The sequence below is a fragment of the Glossina fuscipes genome, unplaced genomic scaffold, assembly GCF_014805625.2.
Source record: "Glossina fuscipes isolate IAEA_lab_2018 unplaced genomic scaffold, Yale_Gfus_2 2, whole genome shotgun sequence".
Taxonomy (NCBI): domain Eukaryota; kingdom Metazoa; phylum Arthropoda; class Insecta; order Diptera; family Glossinidae; genus Glossina; species Glossina fuscipes.
This window is the reverse complement of record NW_023998416.1, coordinates 34,765,009-34,792,071: the sequence shown is the minus strand read 5'-3', so window position 1 is coordinate 34,792,071 and position 27,063 is coordinate 34,765,009. Positions and strand designations below refer to the sequence as shown.

At 34.6% G+C, this 27,063-nt stretch overlaps 1 protein-coding gene across 4 annotated transcripts in view; it reads right to left on the bottom strand.

Moving 5' to 3' along the window:
* Positions 1-8: 8 nt before the first annotated feature.
* LOC119633234 (receptor-type tyrosine-protein phosphatase N2) overlaps positions 9-27,063 on the bottom strand; it is a 44,167-nt gene continuing 17,112 nt past the window's right edge. For all 4 annotated transcript variants that reach the window (XM_038026672.1, XM_038026673.1, XM_038026674.1 and 1 more), the window contains 9 exons: positions 5,355-5,408; positions 4,624-4,681; positions 3,211-4,551; positions 3,062-3,145; positions 2,352-2,922; positions 2,064-2,285; positions 1,806-2,003; positions 1,582-1,748; positions 9-1,519 (listed from right to left, as the gene is read on the bottom strand). In XM_038026672.1, the coding sequence (XP_037882600.1) occupies positions 1,081-1,519; positions 1,582-1,748; positions 1,806-2,003; positions 2,064-2,285; positions 2,352-2,922; positions 3,062-3,145; positions 3,211-4,551; positions 4,624-4,681; positions 5,355-5,408 (3,134 nt within the window). In that variant the 3' untranslated portion in view covers positions 9-1,080. The remainder of the gene's footprint in view (positions 1,520-1,581; positions 1,749-1,805; positions 2,004-2,063; positions 2,286-2,351; positions 2,923-3,061; positions 3,146-3,210; positions 4,552-4,623; positions 4,682-5,354; positions 5,409-27,063) is intronic.

The following is a 27,063-nucleotide window of genomic DNA, read 5'->3' as shown; positions in this document are numbered from 1 at the left end:
TTTTTTCGTATTTTCTTATATAATTGTTGTTGTTGCAATTGTTTTTTGGTCTGATTATGCGATATGATGTTATGATGATTGATCCTGATCTCGTTCTCGTGTTTAAATTACTAAATCTTGGAATGATTTTGGATTTGTTGTATTATTTTATTGGTTTTACTTGTTTTTGTGCACTTTGCAATGATTATTTTCTCCTTTTTTCTTTATCTTCTCCTCTTCTCTTCTTTTTACTCTTCTTCTTTTCTTCTACTCTAACTGAGAAATTTGTCAGGCTTTTTTGAATTTTTAGCTGCCATCATCTTTAATCAGAGTTAAGTAAAATTTTGTATGTGGAAAACTTGACAAATCATTTTGTATTGTGGTTGACCCTAATATATATATATTTCTTTGAAGTGCTTCTTTTTCTTTTTTATAACATTAAAATGGAAATATTTTTTGCATAATTCTATTATAATTTCATACACATATAAATATTTTTTATCTAAATATTTTCGCATAATTTCCTTATGTACGAGGAATCCTTGTCAAAACACATTTAAGTGAATATTCATAATTTGAGAATGTTTACACGTACATTTGTGTTTAATTTTTTTTTCGTTTTTAATTTTTCGATTTTATTTTTTACATTTAAACTTTAACGATTTTTCAAAACAATTTTCGCTTTTATTTTGTCTCATTTCGAAAACCTATTAAATGTGATTAATTCTTTAATTTTTTTCTATACATATATATATGTATATGTGCTTTACATGTACGTACAAGTATATATTTCTTACAATCTACATATTGAATTTTTTTGTTGAATGAATCCTCGCAATCTGTTGAAATTCTAAGACGACTGGTTTTAACGCGGGCTGGTTTTAAAGCCGGAACATATTAGAAAATATCCAACAGATTTCGAAGGGTTAGAATTTAACATAAAAATGAAAATAATAATAGAGGAAATGTAGCAAGTAAAATCCAACTCTATCGTACCAGGTAAGCCTTTTCGTAACTATCAATTTTACTTTCCCAGTAAAGAATATGGAAAAAAAAGATGCTCTAAATACAAAAAATATACTTTGCCTCCCTCGATTTTATTCACTTTTTCTTTGTTTCTAATTGCGTTTTAACTGGAGTTGTCTTTCCATCTTTATTAAGCCTAGCGTTGTTCTTATCCGCTGTCGAGTCTGTGCAGTTTGTCTTTTCTACCTCTTCTTCCCTCAAGACACCCTGTTCTCTGTTCTGCTCTAAATCCTTTTTCTCGGTGCTTTGATTTGCGGGTAAGGCTTTAAGAATTGCATGCACTTCCTCTGCTACGGCCATTAGAACAAACTCGAATTGTTGTCGCGTAGCAACTAAGTCGGCTCTTTGGTCTCTCAAGTGCTCCAGCGTAGCTGCGATGTCAATTTCCCGAGCTCCTTTATTCATGCGGCCTAGCACCAGATCGAGTAGTATGTATGCGCCAGTGCGGCCAGATCCAGCACTGCTATGCACTACAATGGGGCAGGAACGGCCACGGTACGATTTATTTACTTTTCTGCATTGAAAACAAGCTTTTTATCATCTTTACAAGAAATTTTGAGAAATTGTTTAAAAGACCTTCTAAAATCTAAGAGCGCCTTCGCTTGTGCTGGTATACCCCCTTGAGGCCAAGACAAGAAATGAAATTGCGTAACGGTTCGGGTCTCGCTTGTTCGTAAATTCTTCAAATAGAAGGACCGTACCAGGTAGTCATCACACCAAATGTGTTCGCTAACTAAATGAACCTAAGAATAAACAACATCAATAAATTAGAAAAAGAATTTACTACATTATCCGCAGACCTCATAGATGTGATAAACTTCCGCCCCTTCTTCGGGCCAATAGCGAGCGCATGCAATTTCCCCATTTTCTTGCAAACGACATAGAGCTACAATAACAACAGCTCCTTGTTCCCAAATCATTTGCCAGAAATGGGCTAAAGTGGTTGGCAACGGTCCCTGAGCGGCTACATAGGCCGGAGTGCGGGGATCATGGTCAGTCTAGAATAGAGTAGAACGTATTTCATTTTCAAAATTTCGCAATGCTAATTAATAAATTACAATTGTTGAGGCATTGATATAGTCTAGACCCTCAGCATTAGCTAAATGATTGAGAACAACACGTGAATGGTCGTACGGTAGCGGTGCTGTTACGCGATTAAGACTTGAACACTGCGGCTGCACAGCAGCATCGCGAGCGCTAGGTTCGGCTTCGTAACGGCAAAGAGCTTCCCATTCACGCTGTAAGCGGCCCTTGTTTCGCAAATGATCTTCCATGTAGGACTGAAGAGTGAAGTGAAGTACATGAAAGAATTTGAAAGAATGGTTTTTGCTAATGCATATACGTACCAACACCATATGACCGGTAGATATATCCATATTTGTCAAAGTTGGTTCCTCGCTCCAGGAAGATGTACTGGAACGGGATGATGGCGGTCTATCGTTTTCCTTGCTTAACGATGTTACGCGACCACCGGCCACCGCGTCAGTTGGATTACCTTTGCCGGCCATGCGGGCACGACATAAATCTTGATAGTCTTTGCTGCAACTCTCTGCACCAGTGGTGCCCGTTTGCAGCCCACCTAATTTATCGCGTTTTCTGTCATGTCGCTTAATTAATGTCAAAGTAACAAATATGACAATAATAGCGGCTGCCCCGGCGCCAGCGAACATGTATGCCATGACATGGGTAACATCTGGATCTTGATCGGTGAGTTCAATACGCGCTGCCGACACTCCGCTTTCATCGTCCCGTTTGACTTTGTCGCCGACGCCGGCCTTCAAAACTGTGACACCCAAGCGTCGTAGTAGATTGTTTTTGACGCCACGGTTTTCATTAATAGCCCGAGCTACATCGGTAGCGTTTTTCCTCTCAGGATTATTCGAGTTTACTCGGAACGAAACTTCATGTGGTTGAACGCTTAAATTATTTAAGTAAGAATATAAATTAAAAGGACTTTCAAGATTATGAGAGTTGATCTGAAACCATAATTTGAAGAACATATCCACACCTTTTATATCTGGAACTTGCGATTTTGAAAATTTTCGAAAATACTTACGTTAAATAAGTAAAATATCCTTGCATATGTAGAATGTGAGCTAACTCGTTTATAATGCGCACGCCATCACTCCAGCTATCGATTCTATTGAATGGGACCTTCATTAACATTAATTTCGAATACTATAAAAATAAAGTATGAAAACCTACGGATTTTTAACAAACACATGAGCGTATTCAGTGTCGACGATATGGGGTGCATGGTCCTCTTCGGAATGTTTCTGAATGAGCTTTTTCTTTTTGTTCGCTTCATTTGCTTCAATTTTTACATGGGTTGGCATATTTTCTTGATTGATACTTGTGCGATTGCGAAGCGGTTTTTCGAGATCTTCCTTATCAGAAGGTGGCGGGCCTACCAGTGGTCCTGGTTTCTTAACATCTAAACGTTCATGCCGAGTAAAACCCAGCATGTCAGCTAAAATATCTCGAGCTTTTTCTTTTCGAGTGTCGGCCACCAAATCCCGATCAAGATTTTCATCTTCTGGTATCCTAATAAGACCAGCCTCGGAATAGACACTTTCTGGGTTAATGTAGCGGTGCTTTAGATGCATGGGATAGGCGTTTGAAGCTAACATAGCCTCTTCTTCGATGGGCGTTAGGGAATTCCGTAATAAACTATCCTCCAAATCAAAATCGTTACGGCCATTATTTAAGTCTTCCTTTGCTTTAACTGAGATTGGCTTATAGTTCAATGATTGTAAGGCGTCTGCAGGTGGCTGAAATTGCGCTTGAATGTGGTGAGATGGCATGTGTCCTATACCTTGTTCCTGAGCTAGTTCACGAAAAAACGAATTTGGCGGAGAATTCCGCTGGTTTGCGACGTTTTGAATTCTTGATCGTTTGGATGCATCAAAATGATTCATTAAGTACAGCTCATCAAAATCGTCCGGTTTTTCTACAGCAATCTGACGATTACGTAAGAATGGTTGAGGATCCGGCTCAGTGGCGGCTAACATATGATACAATTTTAAACGATTTCGCAAGGCTTCTTTGCGTCGATTTTCCCAGGCCAAGTCATTTTGCAACTCTTCTTGATGCTGGAGTTCTTGTTCCTTCTGCAGGAATATATCCATAACGCTCGGTTGATTCATTTGGGACTCTCTCTGCCTGTCGAATTCTACGAAGTGGTTTATGTCGTTTGATTCGGGAAGCGAATGCTGGTTTTGCAATCGGAACTTGTGCAAAACACTATTAATCCCATTGGACAGATCATTCTTTTTTTTCAATGGAGGATAGTAGAACCTATCAGTGTAGCCGTCATTTGAAGGTGCGAAACGTATGTAAGCCATAGGACTAGCTGTCTCCGGATTAGACGAGGATGGAGCTAGATTTGCGCATAGATTTGGAGGAAGATGAGTTTGTTTCTGAAGTGAGAAGAGCGTGCCTTGTATGCGACATTGAACGTAAGGATGATCCCAACCTAAACCGGCGCCCTGCAATTCTTCAAGCATGGTGGCGAGTAAACGCGATTGGTCTTCATTAAGAGGAGTTCTACAAGTGAAAGGAAAATGGAATTTATTTGATAAGAGACAATCTTAAAAGTAGTGACGACGGTTAAGTTACTTTTCAATGTCTTCCACATCAACACCGGTGGTTGGTATACATTTGCCAAAGATGTTATCTGCGTTTCAAAAGGAGAAAGGAGAAGAGAATATTAGGGGAAAACCTATGATTTTTTCAAAAATTAAACATTTATATTCTTTATGTTCTTTATAAATTCGTTGTAAGCTTAACGAAAGTCTTCGCTGTGGAATATGTAGAGCGAGTTTACATTGTAACGCAGCTGTTTTATGTTTCTTGTTTTAGTATTATTTTGACGTTTTATAAGCAGTGATGTTACGGTAAGTATTTGAGTGCATAAAGTAATTAATTTCTTTTACTTTTTTACTTTTCTCATTTTGTCTCATTTAATTTACATAATTGCTTCAGTTGAATTGAATTTGCTTTTTAGATATCACTGCGTGTTGCAAAACTTATTTTGTATACATTTTGTGCAGCGTTACAGTCAAATACTCTCCCTCCCACTGGCTTAATTTAGATAATGTATAGAAACTGTGAAAAGATTTGTTTATGAAGGCACCACGAGAACCATATGCCGGTGGTGTCACACATTAAAATTTCCGACACACTTTCATCAAATTTTCATTTACAATAGAATTTCATTATAATCACTTATGTATGAGAAAAAAGAAAAAAGATACGGATGTATATATATATTGTGGTGGTATGCGGTAAGGCCTGGTATTTAATTAAAACAAAACAAGAGCAAAGAGGAATTTCATGTGAAAACTTACCGTCGAAGCAAACTTCACTGCTCTCCAAACACAACGTCCGGACAAATTTGCATCCTGTAAATTTAATGAAAATCTCATTAATATCATTACGACCCGAAGCTCACAACCACGCAGTGTACATGCATCTGTTACGTAATACAAGAACATATGAGAGTATCATGTGGTGGAACCTACGGTAAATAAAAACATTTATAATTTTCGCGCTGGCACTTGTAGGAAACACTATGTAAAGAACGCGTCAGAGATTAGGTGGTGAGCAATGCGTTTGTTCAGCCGAAAATTTCGATGACGTAAAGTGCAAAAATCTATTTAATTTTTTACTTAAATTCTGCGTCATTCAATTGTTGCCAAAATAAATGATGTATGATAGTTACAATACATGGAAGTTCTGAATGAGGAAGCAGAGCGCGTCTTACGGCAGAGAACGCTGCCTATCATATAATATAAACACTTTGCTACGATGGCATCAAACTAACTGCAAATATTTTGCTTTGGTTTCCTTTAATATCGAATACAATGATGTGTGTGTGTTTCATAATGTAATTGACGTCACATATTAACAAAACGTTTCAAGGTATTTACACAAATCGTACGTCTCACATATATGGATGTTATTGTATGCATGTGCGGCGACCAGCATCATGCTTACTACCCACAATAGTGTTAAAAAATTGTTTTGCTAAAAACATTACAAAACCTACGAATAATCTTGTATGGCCATCAATTAACATCCTGCCAACAATTACTACTTGTTGTGCTCTATGTGTTGTGGTTTTTGAAAAACTCTTCATTGTGTATGTCTTTCTTTACATGCGCCTACGACTATAGATGAAAGCAGTAATAAATGGTTTATTGTAGTTGTTGTTGTCGTTTTTGTTATTAATGCTGTTGTCGTTATCGAAATGTATGGGCGAGACATATGCCGTTATACAAGTATATGAACCATTAATTTAAGTTAAACATAGGGCAGTTTAACAACCCATTTTGCTCATCTGCTCGGCGGCTTCATATAGGACGTTGAAATAGAAGAAGAGTGAAAAATTCGGAAGGACAGAGGTAAGAGTGAATTAGATGGGCAGATAGATAGATAGAGAAAAAGAGAAACGAAGAATCAAAAATTTCTCAAAGCAATTGATAGGTTCATATTGCTCTAAGCCTGAGTTTACTCCGAACGCCAAATTAAGTTAATTAATGTCTAGCTTGGTCGACGTCAACAGAGATGAAAATCAAGCTCTATAAAACCTGTTTCCGGAAGCTATTTATATAATGCATTTTCTTTTTTTGTCCTTGTACTTGGCGTGTATCTCTTATTTTTATTTTTTTTCTAATTTTTCAAAGCTTTTCTAGTTTTCTTAGAAGTTAAACAGAAAACGATTTAAAAAATGAACATTCCTTTCCATTTTCCAAGTCGGATTAGGTTTCGTAAACCTTAAGGATTTTGAAGGCTTCGACCGAAATGAAATCAAATTTTAATTTTAATTGCAGCGATAGGAAAGAACTCATGCTCGTTAAAGGTGAAGGCTTGGATTATATTGTGTACATGTATGCTGCCATAGGGCTGCTTGACTACTAGCTTTTCAATCTACGAAATCTCTTTGGTAATAAAAAATAGTTAAGGGGACTAGAAGAAAAAGAAGAAGAATTTTGAAGAAAAAAAAAGCAACATTTAGCTAAAAGCTTTTCAAGGCGATTAAAGGACATTTTGTTATTTCGTCACCTGATTCAAATATAACTGAAAGAGAAACATTTTAGAATTTTTGAAAATCTCTTAATAAAGGAAAAACAAAGCCATACATATGTAACATCCTGTTTAATGCGATTTCTTTCAAATTCATTTAACGTCTTAGTTTTTGTCACTTTATCATGTTGTTGTGAGTTTCATTACTTCTCTTCTGGTGAGCACAAAATAAAGTTATTCTTTCCGGTTTCTAGTTTCTTATTTTTTCAGTCCACCCATTCGCAATAAATGTCAATTTTTGCTTTAAGTTCTGCTTAAGTGTATCAAATCGCACAATAGTGTGCGAATGGATGACACAACGACTGAAAGTGAGGAAGGGGGCAAAGAACAAGCGATGCTTTTCTTTTCACGAACGTAGCGAGCTTGGGAGTTAAGCCTTCATATCTTTGGGTATAAAAAACAAGAATCTTCAATGCATTTTACATGCAAATCGTATTAATATCGATAGCTTGCCATGCGTGCGCCTTTGCGGGGATAACAAGCAGTGTGATAACATAAGGATAACTGCGTACGACACATACAATAAAAATGTCCACATTTGTTATGCGTTTAATATGCTGTAACATGTTGAAATGCTACACTTCTTGCTCTAAAGTAAAAGCCAATGTAATCCTATTTCAGTAATTTGCTGCTCTGTCGTAAAAAAGCACAATTGATTTTTCGACGGCGTAACAAAGTAGCCTTCAGCCATCGATGGCATAACCGTTATTAAATAGAAAATGTCAATTCTTGCTAATTGAAGGCAATTTTTCCTGCAACGCTGCTTTTGCTTTATAGTGCTCACTAGCTTTTTAATGCACTGTTGACATAATAGACAATCATTGACGCTTTTTTACGCGGGGCTAATTGTTGACTAATCCATTATCTGATTCGACTTATGTTAAGATATAACGTGACAGAGCATTTTAAATCATGATTACCAAAATCATTGCTGTGGTAAGTGCGCGTCGCAAGATCTATATATACCTTGTTTCTTCCTATCAAATAATGTTAAGGAGAGATTGCAAGGAGATATTTATCGCTTGGTTGTACCAATAAGATAAGAATCGATTTGGAGTGAAAAAAGCTCATTTTCTATTTCTCGCTTGGACGACGAACAAGAATGTACAGACTACGCAAAGATTTTTTCTTTTCCCTCTTATTAATCAATAAGTGTTCGTCATGAAAGAACCGACATGTTCGTCTAGCGTTCATCGGTAACTGTAACAGTGGCGGTAAACGATGCGAATGAATAAACCCAGCTCACAGTGTTTCGCCAAGGGAGGGCGGAGAAGCTAGTGGTCTAGAAACCGTTACGCGTTAATAAGTTCAGAAATCAACCCTTATATTGAAGAATTGGTTTGGTACAAGCTCGTATGCTCCTGCCAAGAATGCGTCAGTGAGGCTTTGATTGTTTAAAGAAAGTTATTTTGAGTGATGAATCCTGTGTAGATACGTAAATAAGAAAACTGCCCGATGCAGGTCAGGCCATCCACGATGGCTAATAATTTTGTGCGACTTTTAGCGCTAGCGATGCAATTATGGCATACATTGAGTGGATTGGGTTGCCGAACGATTTTGGTCCAATATTTTGATACCTTACATCACTTGTGTTATAATAGGATTGTGCGGTTGTATGTAACACGCGGACGGGCTTAAGATAGACCGACCATTTTATTAAAACAATCGATTCAGAGTCATTTCGCAAATAGGTGTAATTTTTAATATATAGTTCCACAACGGTACGTTCATATAAAAACAGTGTGTAATTTTTATGTTGTCTGGCAAAAATAAGACTTGTGCTAGACAATGTGTTGTTGAGTATGAAATGGTTGCCATAGCCTAACTATAACGTTTTCACTTGTTTTTACGTGAAATCGATGCAATGGATGTGAAAGACGTTTGTGTTCAGCTGGGCGACACCGCGTTCATCTTTCCTGCAAGTATCATCCGCTGCGCATAAAACATTCGAACTATCTATGGCATGAAAAATTTTAAGCAAATTATCTCTTTGAAAGACCATGAAAATTCGATGGATAAAGTCTCTTCTCCTCTCCTCCTTTTCCCAAAAAGAAAGAATTTGAAAACAATTTTCCCAAAGCAATGAATATTAAGTTGAACGGATAAATTTTCTTTTTTACTATCTAAGCCAAAATTTTATGAAAATTTATGAAAATAAGTATCGTAGTAAAAATCACATTTTAAATAATTCTTAAGACATCCATCAATTAGTAAAGAAATAGAAAAATAACCCAAGCTATAAAATGAAATTCACTGCATGTAGTCTAAACGATTTGGCATTAAGAAATCGACTTGGCTTTTACACGCATATAATAAATATTTTTTAAAATTTAAAATTTCTGCTTGGGGAAGCGTTTAATAAATTTTCTCCTTAAACAAAATTTTATGGGAAATACTGTACAGGAAGAGTGAATTCCTTCCGGAAGTCAAACTTAGACAGGTTATAGTGCACTTAATCTATCGCACGTTCGTATCCTTTCTACTTGTGCTGCAAAAATTTAACATGTAATTATTACTAATACCATAGTTCAAGAACCTTTTGTTGGTAGATTTCACTTTCTTATTTTAAGCATTTTAATTCTTTTAAACATTTGAAAAAAAAAACGGGCTGCATATTGGTGTAACAAAGAGAAATTTAAATGAAAAATTATACAATCCTTTCAAAGACGATAAGCAACTCTTTCAGTTTCAGTTTACATCCGCCAATAATTAATAGCATAAGCAAGAGAGCAAGCAGAGAAATCTATGGCTTGCAAAAGCCTTGCAAATAATGCACAAAAACAAAATTCAACTAGAAAATTAAAGGAAGAATTGATTGTATATATATTTACGCGTATATACGCGTATAAAATGTTCACAATAATAATCTTGCTAAGCAAAACTCATTATTATTATTATTATTGTTATTACGATTTGCTTATCCGAAAGAAGTAAAGTTTGAATATGGTTCACATAATGTTCTATAGGAATTTTCAAGGTTTCCGTAAGACTAGTCTTCCCAAATTAGAATCTTCGAGTTGAGAAAACGCTTGTTTTTGCAATCATAAATGATTTATTTATGGGGATATATACCGGGGTTCCGCTTAAAAATATGCTTCAATCTCTAGTGTCAAAAGCAAACAAAGCTTTTGTGACTTTGTATTCATTTTGATGTTTCGAAGGAAGATTCGCGGCAATAACCCCCTCGAATATTAATTGTATGGCCAAATGAAGGTACACAAACCGCAAGGAAAACAATTAAGAACATTATCTTCCGGCTACCCTACACCACATTGTCTGCCACAATTCTTATTTTTTCTACAGAACATAGGAATTATACCCTGTTATTATAGAAACTTACTATTATGTGATTGTATGTTAAAAATTAGACCTCTCTGCAAATAACGGATTATTTTCAGTTGCAGTCGAATCGAGCACAATTAATTTTTACTACTACTGTTATGGATCAATTTTTACCATAAAATATTAAAAATTTCCTGCCATAAAAGCTAAAAATTTTCGTGCAGATCCTTAGACAGAACTTCTGCAAAGAATCAATTTTCGTGAAAACGTATATATGTGGGGCAGGATAGTCCAAATAGTAGTCCAGTTAATTTTCTTAACTTAAGTTACTATTATAATCTGATTCATCGGATTTCATCATGAAACATTTAAAACTTTTTATTATATGAACTTCAGTTTTTGTTGTATTAGATATGAGATTCAGAATCATTTTCTAAGAAGGTGAGTCTATCTCAAGCGCTTTTGTGTGTTGACAATATGTTGGGAGCAACTCCAATTGAGAACCATTATTAAGATACCCAATAACACTTTCTTTCCGGCTGATTTGATACTACTGTCGTCTAGTGAACCGCAGGGCATGTGTTTCATAGAAACATTCAATTTAGATGGAGAAACCAATTTGAAAATACGCCAAGGTGTTCCAGCTACAGCTAAACTACTCCAAACTAAAGATTTATTGGAATTGGATGGTACTGTGGAATGTGACCTGCCCAATCGAATGTTATACGAATTTTTGGAGTGTTGAAAGAACACGAAAAGCAAAGCGCAGCATTAGGTCCGGACTAAATTTTACAGAGGGGAACTGTTTCACGCAATACGTCTTGGATTTTCAGTGTGGTCGTTTACACTAGTCATGAAACTAAGCTAATGAAAAACTTTGAAAAGATCGGCGGGGGATCGGCTAAACAATACCCAAATACTAATGCTGTTTATGATTTTGTTGGGTTCATGTTTAACTAGTGTCATTTTCAATTTCATTTGGACTCGCAATTATTTTGATAAATATTGTTATTTGGGTTTAACCGATTTCAAGAGTCGAAATTTTGGATATAATGTTTTAACGTTTATGATGCTCTTTAATAATCTGTTCCCGATCTCCTTGCAAGTCACTTTAGAGTTGGTTCAATTTTTGCAAGCTCACTTCATTAATTGCGATATGCATACGTATAATGTATCATCCTGACTTTGATACGCCATCTGTAGCCCGTACTTCTAATCTAAATGAAGAACTGAGTATAGTCGAGTATATATTTTCTGATAAAACTGGTACCTATTTGCTAACTTAGACGCCCGGTGGGCATGAATTGCATGTCGATTATTGGTAATTAATTGGTTTAGCTCCAGCTGGCGGGGCGGAGAGCAATTAGATAGTCATGATACGTGGTGAGAATACATCAAAAGTTTTCAAAATGCATTCTGTGGTTATGCAAGCATTCCGCGGCCATTATTTCACAATTATATCTGGAAACCTGTCTGCCAGTTTTGGGTGATGTCTTTTGTATTGCTCAAAGTTATCGCGCTGAATAAAGCCGTAATTTTAACATACCACCCATTGATTTATAAACATTCTGTAGCTCTTTTTACACACTATCGAAAGAGCGATTGACCCTTCCAGTTGGCAAGGTTTCGCCGGTAAGTACAGATATGAGGATTAGATTTCTTTAGGAACCATTCGTGTATTGCACTTGTGTGGCCATGACGAATTTTTGGAAATACTCCGCTGTAAGAGTAGCGTTAACATTAGGGTAATAAAGCAAAACTTAATGATTGATGAAATGTTACTTCTACTGTAGACATCGAGTCAACCACATAATGATCGGAATCACTCTATCAAGAATTAAAAAATTTTGGAAGGAAAAGTCTTATTTTGAGCATTATCACAAAACTGTCACAAGTCATAAGGTATTTTTTTTATTTACGGTTTTCGTGATTAATTTTACAATAAATTTAATAATGAACTGATTGTTGCTTCGGGATATCAGCATTAATACAAAGTCATAACGTTTGTAACAAGAAAACGTATTATTTTCTCCTACCACTAGTGATCGGTCAACGCCAGAATAAGTCATGGGATTGAAAGGAACTTTTGTCTAAACTACGGACATAAATTATTTCTGCCCCATTTTTGCAAGTTATAGATTAGCTAATATTTTTTTCAATTACCAATACGAAAAAGCAAAAGATTTGACACTGATTGTAATTGTTTTCATTATATGTTTTCATTACGAACAGGTGGGATAGCAGGGAGAGAGACAAAATAAAAACGGTTTATCAAAACATCAATATCCACAGATAAACGTACAAGCAGAAACACACACACACCCATACATTGCAATCGTCCGTTTTGCTGCAATCAAGCTCGCGTAATGAAAACTATATACATATATAAGTATATGCACACATGTGCACATATATTTATTTGCTAGTAATTATTAAAAAACTTGCGTATACGCTATGGTGTTCATACGTCGATTTATCTTTAAGCTGCGCGCAACAGTACAAGTTATCCCACTAGAGTATACGCACCATAGTTTTTAGTAGTTTCGGGTCTATGTTAAAAACGAGGCAGAAAGTATTACTTGTCTTCTCTTGTTTATTTTGAAGGTAAGTGTGATGAAAAATGGACAATTGTATTACGTGAGAATCGTAAAAACCGTAGTACATATCAAGCGAACTATTAACTTTGCCGCAAATTCGAATAATTTACTCATTCTGGGTGCGTTGTCGCTTTAAGAGTTGCTCCAACTTGTCTAACGATTATTAAATGAAACGTGAGTACTATATGCGAGAAGTCTACATTTGATTTCTTCGCATAATGGAGCACAACCTATGCAACCTTACCTTCCATCTCCTGCCTTCCATGCTTGTCATGAAAACCTTGATATACGCGCTCGAAAGGGCGATTGTTTATTCGTCACAAAATTCCTACTCTGTTAGAAAGGGGTTTGCCTAAAACCATTTTTTACCCTTTCTCTGAGCAAAGCGCTTTTTCATTAAAGAAAAAATACAACAGCCGGACATGACTTATTTTTACACCTTATGTTTATAAACATTTTATTTACATGCATATATATATGTACGGTATCTTATAAACAATTTTTTTCAATATTTTCATTTATTTGTAAAATGTGCTGACAGGCATTACACGAGTGACATACAAAGCTCGCTTTGTTTGCCATGCCAAAGGTTTCTTTGTTTATTATAAAATTTTACAGGCGTTGATAGATACTCGCACACACACATTTGCAAATATTGCGCCTGGGAAAGGGCTTTTGGTTTCCCTTTACCTTGAGGCTTTGATTTGACTGCACCTTATCTCTGCCATATTGTTTTTAGGATGAAAAACATTTTTTATTATATATAAAAAAAAATATATTATTTTTTTAACGTTTTTTTTTTTATATACCACAACAATCTATTGCCTTTGCTTTAATGCTGGGATAATTCAAGAATTTTTACAACGGTTTCTCTTTTTCCAAATCATGAATAGTTCAAAGTTAACTAATTGTGGGTTGAGAAAATAATTTTTATTTTTTTCTTTATTTTTAATTCAGATAATTGGTTTGAAAATCTCACTTGACTTAACTTTGACTTTAATAGATTGAGCTTGAGTAATCCTATCATTAAGAAAGTGGCCATGGTTCTTATACTAATTGATAAATCAAACATAAATTATGAGATGTTATGCCTGATTTGCATTTAGTTTATTACGTCAAATAAAAAAAGTAATAACTGGTAGCGAGTAAAGCTTCTATGTATCCATGCAACCGTTCAGTGCAAGGGAATAATGTGAATAATATATTTTGCGTCATTATCCTTCCATAAGGAAAGTGAAGAGAGTGGCTTTAGTATGTAAGTCCGCCTAAACAAAAAAATAAATTTAAATCGAAGTTCGTATCGATAAAAGATAAGCATTGCTTATTTCAGCTCTATACGTTCTGATCGGCTGTTCACAGGGAGGCAATTGAACAATGAGTTCAACGTTGTCTCTCGAATTGTTTAAACAAAAGGAACCAACATCGAAGATCTAGCTAAACGCACTCCGAATTTTACACTAACTTTGATGGAATCTCTGATGTCTATTAGTTTCGGAGCTGAACTAAAATATTAGCATATTTTTGTTCGAGGGAAATGGGTAATACAGCATATAATTTTTTTAATGTTCATTGTAAGTGTACAAGATTGGGTTTTCCTTTCGTAGCAACCAGCAGCATCCAATGAAATGGCCATAAGGAAAATGCATATTTTTTATATATCGAGCGTAATTCCAAATTCGATCAAAATTGATTTAAGGTCGATGGTGTTTCCGTCCCTCCGTTTATAAGTCTGCTCATACTTTCATAGCTGGCTTACTGATCGTCTACCCGTCTCTCCGCTTGTTCACCCGCCCATCTGTCTTTCATTCTTTTTCTGCTCACGATCATAAAGCTTGATGAAACTTTGCTCATTCAATTTTAATCGATAACTTTGGGTTGCGAAAATTGAAAGGAAAATTTATCAGGACCGTTTAAGACTTCAATTAGTTAGCAAAAAAGACGGTAACCTGTTTTTCTCCAATTCTACCTGAACCGTTCACCGTGCTTACTCGTATGAAGGACATCTCCTGAATGAAAAAAAAACCAACGGCTAATGGGAGACTTTCGCTAGCGTTATCTAAGAAATGCCCATAGAAAAATGTTCGATCTGCTGTTTGACACTTTCGGCTCTACTTTAAGTAGTAAAACACTTTACCAATCATGTCATGTTGCAAATTAATTGTTGACTCCATTAAACTAAATTATGCGGACTTTATTATTATTATTTACTTATTCAAGCATGAAAATATATTAAAAAAGATATTTAATCTTTTAATACCGTATTATTCATGTGCTTTTGTTGTTTTGTCAATTAAACGGAATAAAGATAAACAAAGATAACGGGCTATGGATGAGAAAACATTTCATGGCACGTTGCACACAAGTAGACATTTTACGGTGTGAAAGCCATTGCTTGAAAAGAAAAAATATAAAATATCTTCGGACGGACATAACAAAATTTATGGAAGAAGTAAAAGAACCAGCATAACATACTAGAACAGAAAGATACGTAACTTAAAATAGTCAACGACAAAGAAAGAAAGTCTTCTAATCAAAGGTTGGACAGATTATTAAAGTCGGTCAAAAGTTAAGCTAAGGTTAGAACTCTTACTAATAATATACGCATCTATAGATCAGTAATTGACGATTGATGATTCTTCAATCTAGTTCGCCGAAAGAAAATAGAAAGAAAAAGAGTGTAGGCAAACAGACGATGGTGTGCATGCAGGGAATCTTGTCCTTGTGGTGATTAAACAATTTCCATGATATCAGTTATGCATTTGCATCCAATGCAACAAACATTTCACAGAATTAATATATTTTTCTATTTTGAATGCAAAAAGGAAATTTTTAAATATATTAAAATGAAGTGAAATTTCTGCTTGAGCAATATGGTTAATGGAAAGTAAAAATAACTTCTTATTCACATATAAATATTTACGTTCTTTTTCTGGCTCAAAAGCTCATATGAATATTTTATTTAGCTTAATGTATGCATACATACAGCCAAGGACAGTTAAATACCTTCAACTTAAAACAATGCTTTTACTAAATATTATTATTGTATCTATCAGCGAAGAATGAGTAATACATTCAATTTGTGAAGACGTGTGCAACATTCGAAAGGAGAGATCAAAGATTCGAAGTGTGTTCGTCTGTCCACCTTTCTGACCGTGGTAAACATTCTTCTGGTTGCAAAAATGCAAAAGTTTCTTGCACGTAGGTTAGTATCCAAATTGAATCGGGCAAGGGATACGACCACACTACAAGATTTTTGTTCGCTACTTACGCGATAATAACTTGCTTGTAGTTTCTATGGGTAGTCTTGCAACATCTCCACAAAAATAGAGCAAAACGACCACGCCTACTCAATATCATAGTATGTTAACATTTCATTTTTCATATCATATAAAACAAAAGCAGCTTCAGCTACAAAGCAACAAAGTCTACATTTCATTGATCCGTATTAAACGGTGATGGATATAAAAGACTCCGTCGCGACCACATATACAATTTTCTTACTTGTTTTTATTTTGTCCTCAATTAACAACATTGTTAACCACCCTGTGCATACATGCATTGAATCGGAAAGAGAAGAAACAATTAATTTTGAACTGGTCTTACGGGGAATTTTACGACTTTTACTTTCCGAAATAATTTTTCATATACCTTTAGAGGTATATTTAGTTTTAGTGTAATTTAGAACAAAATTCTTAGGACATTTTGTGTATAATAAGTACAATAAGTAACCAGAAACAGTTAATTAGCTAAAAAAGACCTTCAATTAGACCCGATTTCCTTACACTTTGTAAATTTCATATGTTACTATTTTTGATTCTTTTTTCAAATGATCGCCTAAATATCCTACAATTGGACGAGTAACGTTATTACTTGAGACCACCATCGCTTTAACTTTTTAAATGAGTTTTACTTGACATCATGTTCTAGAGTTGATCATACCTTTAAAGTACCCGACAATTCTTAACCATTTGATTTTCAAAAATCGTGATTTTGCCTAAGGAACGTTCTTATAAAGGTGTTTCTAAAATTGAAGGTCACTTGACTAAGCTTTAACAACATCCATTGGAGGTACAGTTCTTATCAACTTACTACTGAAATTTAAAGTCAATTGTGAATTATTTTTTTTTAGACCAGTTGCCACGCGATCTTGTTTTATTGTTGTTAAGTATCTGAAGGAATCCCCGAATATGTGTAAAATTTTTTTTTTGCAAGTAAATTTCAGATAATTATTTATAATTATGTATGTAGGTAGCTCTTAAGTAACCATTTTGCATTTATTTCAACTGTTGCTATATGTTTGTTCGTGGCTGTACATACTTTTTAGTAGGAGAACATATTAACATTGTTGGATGAGAATTTATGTATTTTGTTTAATATTTTGTTGTTTATGCTTTTTTTATATAGTTATGGAAATATTTTCACCGTTAAAGTTATAATAAAATGTTTACGGATAGAAGCACATACGAATACAAAAATGTAAAACATGCAAAAACCTATTTCGATTACATTTCATTTTTTGATATTCAATTTTCCCATAAAAACAGATAAACAGAAAATGGAGATGAACATCCGCATCAACGTGTGTACGTACACAACCGTAATGATAATATGTTTGTTTTATTCGATGGGAAAGTAATATGTTAAAACAAAACATATTTTTACATAACACATATCCCTTGTACGGCTATAGGGAAGACAAACCGAGCAGGGCGACTATAACCTAAAAGTAAGACCGAACTTTAAATAGCTTACACCTCTTTGCCTAACAAAATTCGTACTTTGTTTTCGTCAATGAGATCCTAACTTAAGTCTTATTTTAAATTTCTAATAAGAGTGAATTCTAGAAATAAAAGGCTTACTTCTCGTAGGTAGGGTTACATGTTGGCAGATCTAAAAAACTTGGCCCATCCGCTATATATTGTTTACGGGATTTTTGAAGAGATATTTTGAAAATTGTAAATTTATTCATATAATGACCGTTGTACGGGCACCGGTTGTTAAAAATACATCCATACAACCCAAATTACGTCGAGTTGTCTCGAAAATTACGATCTGCAGATTAACCAAAAAAAAAAAAAAAATAGATGGACTAACAGGCAGGCTTAAATCTACTCACAAAATAGTTCTGGATCGATCGATATACCAAAAGCTAGGCTTATTTTAAATCTTTCTTGGTGTTACACATATCTGCACAACCTTAATATGTTTTGCGCCAAATAAGGTGTAGGGTATAGAAACACGTTTCTTCTGCGTCTGTGAGAGTAAATACATCGATACGCTTATAAGCGTATCTTGTGTGTCGTTAATAACATAGGAATTGTTTTAACAAAAATTGAGCTCATTACCGAAAAGTCTTGAATATATTCACGATGTCTAAAGGTTTGCAGCATCCACAAGAAAGCTTCAGAAATCTTATCAATTATATATATTCGTTAACACCAAGAAATTTCGAATCACCTTAGACATGACCGTCTGTGTAACATTCTCCTGCTCACCGAAGAGAAATGAAGATTTTGGCTTCTTTGTACCCAGAGGAGCAGGATACGCTTATCGTATAACGAAAAGTACGAATACCAGCCTTTTTAAAATCAGATAATAAAGAAATGGGTTTTTTGCTTCTTATTCGAAATTTCTACGCACAATTCTTGGACACTTGCACCAAAAATCGACTACTCCCACCAATATTTTAGAGTACCAAAATTTGGTATTTTTCTTGTTTCCTCCTCTTCCTAAGAGAAAGATAAAATATTCAGTCGCAGCAGCAGAATATAATTTTCTTACTTCTTTATATCCATCACAGGGATATATTTCAGCTTAAAAAGGGTATGCAGCAGATATTCATGTGCATCAAATATCTCGTAAATGCTCGCCTTCAACGACACAACTAATGTCTGTCTGTTGCCTCTTCCTTGTATATGTTGATGTCCCGTTTGCGACATCAAAGTTAAATCAAAATAAATTCTTCCTTTTGATTTATGTTGGCTTGGATTTGGAAATCAACAAAGTCACTCCCTGTCTCTATGTATATATATATATATATATTCTGTATTTTGTTAAAAAATACCAGAACACATTCTGCACATGTAAATCGAATATTCAAAGTAAATTTTTTTATAAAATATTTTCTCTGCAGTAGTGCTAAACAATGTGAACAACGAAGATTAAATTCTTTATTATTATAATCAAAAAAATTACGTTCAAACTTTTTTTTTTTAAAGTGGGAAAAAAGTAAATTTTGAAGCGAATCTGTTAAGCAAGCAGGCAAATATTTGTTTAAAACGCAGGCCGAAAGCCTATTTATGTATTCGAGACATGAATAATCTGTCGTAACGCATCCTACAGGTCGAGCACAATTCAATTTATTGACGCTTTATAGACAAACTAAGGGCCATACTTACTTACTCTAGTCTGGGCTCAGTGCCAGATTTACTTGAAATTTACTTGTAGTTAGCAAGAAGTTCACAATCTCTTACCATAGCATGGGACACTAGAAACTAAAAACTCTGATGCAGAGTTTTAGTCGTTAATGGTAATAAATTATTAAAATGCAGGTACGCAAAGATAATTCGTATTTATAGGGCACATTTGTTGTAATTGTTATTGACCTTACTCTCTTCGAAACTAAGAAGTAATGTCCCGCCTCAAAATAGCATTTTATACAGCGCATCCTGCATTCATTTATCCCAAGCGAATACGTGCATGCATGCGTACGTGCATAATAGTACATATGGGTATAGCATATTTTGCGTATGTGTGTTGGCTTGTAAGTTTGGCTAAAGCCAACAGTGAGCTTATACGTACACACAAGGTTTACTTAAGTTAAACGGCTGAGTACAGGTGCATTAATGTGTGATTTATATTTTAAACTTGAATTCCGTGACATAAATGTGCGCGGAAGAGGCACGCACGTTAGGTGGATTCTTTTTCTCAGTTAACTGGTCAAATGTCGAGTTCATCGCCGCTTAATGACGGGAATACATGTGCTCTACCGCGAAATATACGCTGGATATATACTTTGAACATCTGGAAGCTCAAACTTGTCATAGGGTGTCGAGTAGCGCATTGCGAAGCGACGAAAACAGATAAAGAAAACACGCTCGTACAAGTGTAGAGCACTATGTAAGTAACATAGGAGCCATTGGGTTAATTTGCTTGAAAAAATAATTTTACTTACGCCATTACGCCGGCTTAAAATTAATTCACTAGAGTGAAAATTGTCCGCAAATGATTACTTAACATAAAAATGTTCATGAAAAGACGCTTCCCATGCTAAGCTTTTGGGCTGCATCCTATACCGCTTATTCGAGAATGTATATGACATGCTCAAGTAATTATTATTATTTATTATAGTTATCCGGTTAAATTCCTCCCCTTCTTCTTCTAGAATTTCGCAAATTTACAATAGATTATTCAGTCAGCATGATGAATAACGTGCCGCTGACCTGTTGCATTTTTGAAACGATTTAAACCTGTCTGTCCATGCGTCCATCTAAAGTCTGCCCATGTGATTTGGGTTCAGCCAAAAAGTCATAATTGAAAATACATTAAATCGCAACATTTTTGTGACTAGAACAACAAATTTAAAATTTTTCGAAAAAACCCCTTCACTTCAGCTCTCTAAACTCATATAGATAATTTGGTTTAGACTTGGCAACTTTTGAACCCGCTCCTATGAAAAGTAAGCGTTTGTACGATAAAAACGTCTAATTTATATTCTTATGGTTATTGATGAGCACTGATCCGTAAAAGCTATCTGGCGCAAAAATTAACTCTACGATCACTTAGCATCATAGAGATATATATCTACACTTCACCGTGTAAAGTGAAGACTTATACAGCGGTACAGTTTAGTTCGTAACTTCCAGTTGCGAAAATAGATTAACGATAATATAATCTTAAAGAAGAATAACAAGTTTTTTAAATTTGGATGACGTCAGTTGACGCTTGGCATATCGTCCCTTGTAATGAGTTTTATGAAAAGTACGTCTTTAAATAAAACCAAAGTATCATTTTTGGCATATTATCACGAAAATAAACGAATGATTGCATTACGTACATGTATAGGTTATTTAATAGTTCAATGTTTGTTGTTAAATTTCTTACCTGGAACGTCGTATAGCCCTATATTGAGTGAAACTTTTCCAAATTGTTGAATGCAATCTAGTCACAATCGTCATTTTGGACTGTTGACACTTGAGACACTATCTCTTAAAAAATATTACGCACAGACCATTTTCCATTTCCTCCATTTTTAAAGTATAATCAAGCTTTAAATATTCCAGCGATGATGACGTACAGTTTTTTAAAATGTCGTCCATTTAATTTTACGATACTCTACATATTTTAAGCACACGTGTGTGTGAGATGGGGAATAATACTAAAATACATTTTTTTTCTTGTTGCAATTGTCAAATGCTTGGGATCGCTCTGGACGGGAAAAACACTTAACACTTAACAGTTGAATGATAACGTAGGTAATAGAGATTTCTATTGCTTTTTAAGTGGATTTAGTTTTCCAAATAAGATCGATATGTGCATACTGCGTACACCTGGCAAGTCTAGCAAGTAGTAATGGTGTAAAAGCGTTTTGCTGTTACACTCACAAGTAAATGGGAAAAAACGTTCAAGCGGATAGGAGACGAACACTTGCAGGCAAATTTCAATTGTACTCGAAAGCGAAATCCCATTCAAATTTGCATAAGACTTTTGCTTTTGTTTGGTAATGGAATTCCTTTATTGAACTTTAATATCAGTAAAACGACTCTTTTGCGAAAAATAATAATAACAAAAATCAGAGAACATTGCAAGGATGTTACACATACAAGAAATTTTATTTTAATTAATTTGAAAATGTTTTCCTACTTTCTGAAAATATTGATTCTCCTCTCCTATAATTATGCTAGATATGCTAGGTTTGCATCATTACGATAGGTGGTTTATAAGCTTAATATTGACGCTTCACTTACAAGAAAAAGTAGAAAGGAGAATAAACGTCAGTGAGTGTAAGATCAGCGTGAGTTTTCGATGCTATTCAGCCTTGTCTACCGTAGCATGGAGTCTTTCGTTTTTTTTTTTTTTATTGTTTTGTTGCTGTTAAAATTCTGCCTTATAGGCAAATCCAGCAAAGTGTAAAGATTTAATAATTTTGTAAAAACAAGAGGAGCAAAATGCGTTTACGGATCCAAGATTCGCCGCATAACGGATATATTTTCTTTACTTGTTTTTTTTTTTAAGAATTCTTTGTTAAATCAGTCCGTAGGATGTTATTTATATTTGTGTGTATCGTATGACATGTGTTTGTTACTTTCGTTTGAATGCTTTTCCTTTCATGTTTATTACATACTGAGTGCATCAAAACTTTACATTGAAAATCTCAATAGCAGCTGCATAGTGATGGGCAGGTTAAGGAGACGGGAAAGAGAAGATAGTTAGTGGAGAAATCATTACAAAAATTGCTTCCACTTAAACATACATACATAAAGCAACGTAAAATTGTTTCCTTAGAAGGAACGTTTTGCTGATGTTTGCATTTCTGAGTGAGAAAAGAATAGCTTATCATGTGTTAAGAAAAAATAAAAAAGAATGAAAATCATTTCGTTTTATTCTTAAACGTTTTCAATTAATTTTTACTCGTTTTTCGGCATCATTTTCATTTTAGTAAATATTGTTTGAAAACAAAAAAAAAAAATTGCCGAACTAAACTAAAACTAAAGTCGTTTCATCTCAAGTTAAAAAATCCATGAAAATAAAGTTTAGATTCACACTATCAAGCTTTAGTCTTGGGGTCCTTTATAAAAATCGAAATACCATTTATAATTTAATCGGTTTTAAAACTATTTTCTGAATCGATTGGAATGTCTCTGTCTTTTGTACCCTGTCTTAACTACCCGTACAGCGACGCTAGGAAAAAACTTATTAAAGTTTTCGGCAGTGATCAATACAAAGTTTCTTGTATCTCCTTCAAGATAAGCGTTCTTGGCAAAAATGATCTCTTATGTGACAACAAAGACCAATTCTTAGTGGAATTCTTATGGTGAAAATTTTGCCAAAATATCTATTTGGCTTATAACTTTGACGCCACGCCCTTATTTGAGACCCGTCCCCAGCTAATGACCTCTTGTAAGTTGCAATTTTGAGCACTAGGTGACGAAAGCGATTGAAGAGGAAGAACATTTTTGTAAAATAAAGTTAATTTACGTCAAACTCGAAGCACTTGGGTTGGATTTGATTAGCTCAACCGTTTAAGAAAGCAAACAACGTTTCATAAGGAAGTCATCTGACAAAACTATCTGTTTGTATACAAAAAATTTCTTGAATTTTTTGGAAATTTTTGAACGACACCACCTGCCGGCGATATCAAAAACGATAAAAAAAATTCCAATTCATTTTGTTCTGAGCAAAGTTCTGAATTCAGTTTCTTAGTTCACTAAAAAGGAACGAGGAGAGTATATATCCAGCTTTTGTTATTCACTAGTACTCACTAAGATAGACGATACGCATTCTATGGAATTTTTAAAGTGCGTTTCTATGCTTTCATATCTTTAATACTCTCTACGGTTAATAAAAATGGAAAACAACTTCAAGCGCTTGAAACTAATTTAAAACAAAAGTAAAAAAGTTGCCTGCTGACTGACTACACGAGCATTCGCTGAAATCTGTGAACATATCTTCGACCTCGTACATTTCAACGATTTCAACTTGATTGCTTACAATTCTTTCAAATTGTCGAACTATATATAAAAAAAACCGTAAGCCGTATGGATATTTTATAGAACAGTGTGATGAATACTTCTGTGATGTTAAGGCGAAAATTTTCTTCAACACGTCGGTGATTGTAGATTATTCGTATAAAACGTTTATACACGTGAAGGGTGCACATACATACATACAATACAAAGTTGGATGCACCGTATCTCTTCTATTCATATATTTGCTTGTTTGCTACCCGTTGCTTAGATGCATGGGGAACAGAGAGTGCGCAAGTGTTTTCATTTCAAATTCAATCCAATGAAAAGATTTTCAGTTTCAAGCAATAGCGAACGAAATGATAACATAACTTCGACTTAGGTCCGTGTGTCTTTTCATTATTTTTTTACTTTTGTGAAGAATACAAAATGTACCCAACCATGGACCCATAAATAACACGAATTTAAGCCACAATTCTAATAACACTTTTTAACAATATATTAAAGGATTTAACTCTTAGTTCAAGTCATTATTTATTCTGCTTGATGTACGCACATCTACACGCGGCAAACAATTTTATAAAAAATGTTTACAAAATATATCTGCTATATAGTTATATATAGTGCTACGCTGTACTGAACGAGTAATAGAAAGTTAATTTTCCCTTATCAACATATATTACTTGGATTAAATTTTGTTAGGTAAGGAATTTTGCGCTACTTCGAAAGACCCACCGACTCCTTAAGACATCAAATCAATCTTCATCAGCATCGAACTCTGCACCGATTTAAGCATATCCGTCTGTCCGTTCGGGTAAATACTATCGTGGTCGCAAAAATGTAGAAATCGGCTTCAAATTCGGTAGAAACATTAAAAAATTCTTGCACATAGTCTGTTATGGGAAAGGGAGTAAACCGGTCAACAATCATGAGTCCAACGTAATCTGAGACCAACTCTGTTTTCAAGAATACGAGCAGTTTCGGTTTTGGCTCGTTACTTATAAACTACAATAAATGTCTTTATGCCAAATATGAGAAATGTTTACGGTAGTTCCAACCGTTCTTCGTAGTCACAAATTTTTCGTAAAAACAAAAATAATAATAATACATAAAGAAGAAGATTATAAATTATAAATTCTATAAATAGTAGGGGACGGAATATTGATGAAAGATTTTGTTCAAAGTGATGAGCTCTTAACGGCCAAACAAGAAAACGAGCGATGAGAATAAAATCATAGGTAATCTAGAGTGCAGCAAAAAAAAGCACATCATAAAAGGGTTCAATCCATAGAAAGAAGTAATAATCTGTATATATGCATACAGCACGCCGTTCAACAAGGGCACTCGATGACAAATAAGAGTTGTGATTATTGACGAAGCCATTGGTATGGTATGGTATTGAGGGACGATATATATATAAATACAATAGATAGATAGATATATATGTACAATATATATATATATATATATATATATATATATATATATATATAGTGTGCAATTTGAAATATTTAATATTAATTAGTTTTAATTAATTTTAAACATTTGCATATGTTTTTATTGAAAAACTATATAATTATATTCATTTATTAATCAAAAGCAAAATTATGTGTCTATAAAGCAATTAGTATATCCAGCAGTGGAAGGGCGATCCGGATTGTTACATAGAACTGAATATTTATTAAAGTCTTTTTTGCTTTTCTAATTATTTCCATTACATTATTGTTATGAAAGATATATTATTAGGTGTGTAAATAAATTCCGTAAATTAGAATTGATTGCTTCCTAATGTGTAAAGAATTATCGTTGAGGAAAAGTGCAGCTGAAGCTACGAAAGTGATCTTTAGTGGTAACGCCCTCAGCTAGGAAACGGTTAGTAAGTGATTTGCGAGATTTGTTGTAAAAAATTGTACTCTTAAGAGTAATGAACGTTCGCATACCTCCGTCCGTCTCTGGCAAACGCAGTCCAGGAACTGATCTCCATGTTAGGCCGGCATCGTCTACCGATTGCGACGCACTCTCCAGATCTGTTAGTTTTCACTGGTTCAAATCGATAATGTCATAGTTAGCACAAAAACTGGTCCGGAAAGTTGAAGATGAGCAAAAAGGGGCCTATGTCTATTTCGCCGCAAGGTCACCTGCCCTCTGCTAGCTGATAAGAGGCAAAACGCCGTATATAGTAACTGTGCGTATCTCGATTATTAAGCTTTGGAATTAGTTTATTTTAATTAAATTTGATTTTGATCAAAAAATTTACAGAATTTATTTGCACACCTTTTAAATAAACACGAGTATCGAGTTGAGGACCCACTCTTTTATAAACCACTGCGGTCACATTGAGGACAAAAGAACTGTTCGTGTGGCTTTGTTGTCCATATATTCTTGCAGTAAAGTACTCGTCATATTTAAGTATCCTTACCTGCAGGTATACGTATATATTAGAGACTTATAAAGTTCTATCCTTAGCATTCTTTAGCAAAAGTGGTCAAAACCCAGGCAACATACTGCACATCAATAGTTAGGAATGTTAGGCAGACCTTAAAAATGTCGAATCCAGTCAAGCAACGGAAAAAGAAACCTCGCACGAGAGCGAGAGATGAAAAAGTCAAGTAAAATATTTTATGAAAATATTAATAACTCAGTGTAGTTCCTGGTGGCAGTATCAGTATTTTCGAGTGAGGGAAAGTGGAGAAAAATTTTTGAATAAAATGAAATGATGTTCGTTTTGGCGGATTCAGAGAGTTATGGTTTGAATTATTGACTTACTCTACTTCACTCTGCTTTATCTGCCATCAGTTTCATAAACTGTAACTTCTTAACTGACTTTCTTTATTAAAATTTTCTCTATGCACAGCATACGAATCCGTGTTTATGTGTATAACGCGTACAGCAGTTGAAAATTTTTCACTCGAAAAGAAAACTTTTCACAGGAAATACATGGATATACATGTATGAATCTGACTGTGTGCGTGTGCACGCGCGCGTGTTTGTTTCCGTGCTAGGGTAGTGGCGAATCAATATTTTTCCCAGTAACGCTGAATGAAAACAGAAAGAAGGACAAACACAGAGAGATATCATTTTGAATGGCACACGTATATACACACATGTATATATATATAGATATATACATGTATATATATAATATTTTGTGAAAAATATGCAACAAAATGCTTCATTTTTTTTATCCTTCCACCTACTCATACCGTATTCATCGATTTCTCTATTCAATTGTGATTTGAATAACGGCACTTTGACTGTTATGAACGAACAATAAACTGTGGCTTTATTATGCTCTCTCTGCATGTCTAATGGAAAAGTGAAATGAATGAAAATCAGCTCAAACACCGATAATAATGTTTTATTATAACTTGTTGTTAAAGTTTTCCTTCCTACCCCCTGCCAAGCCG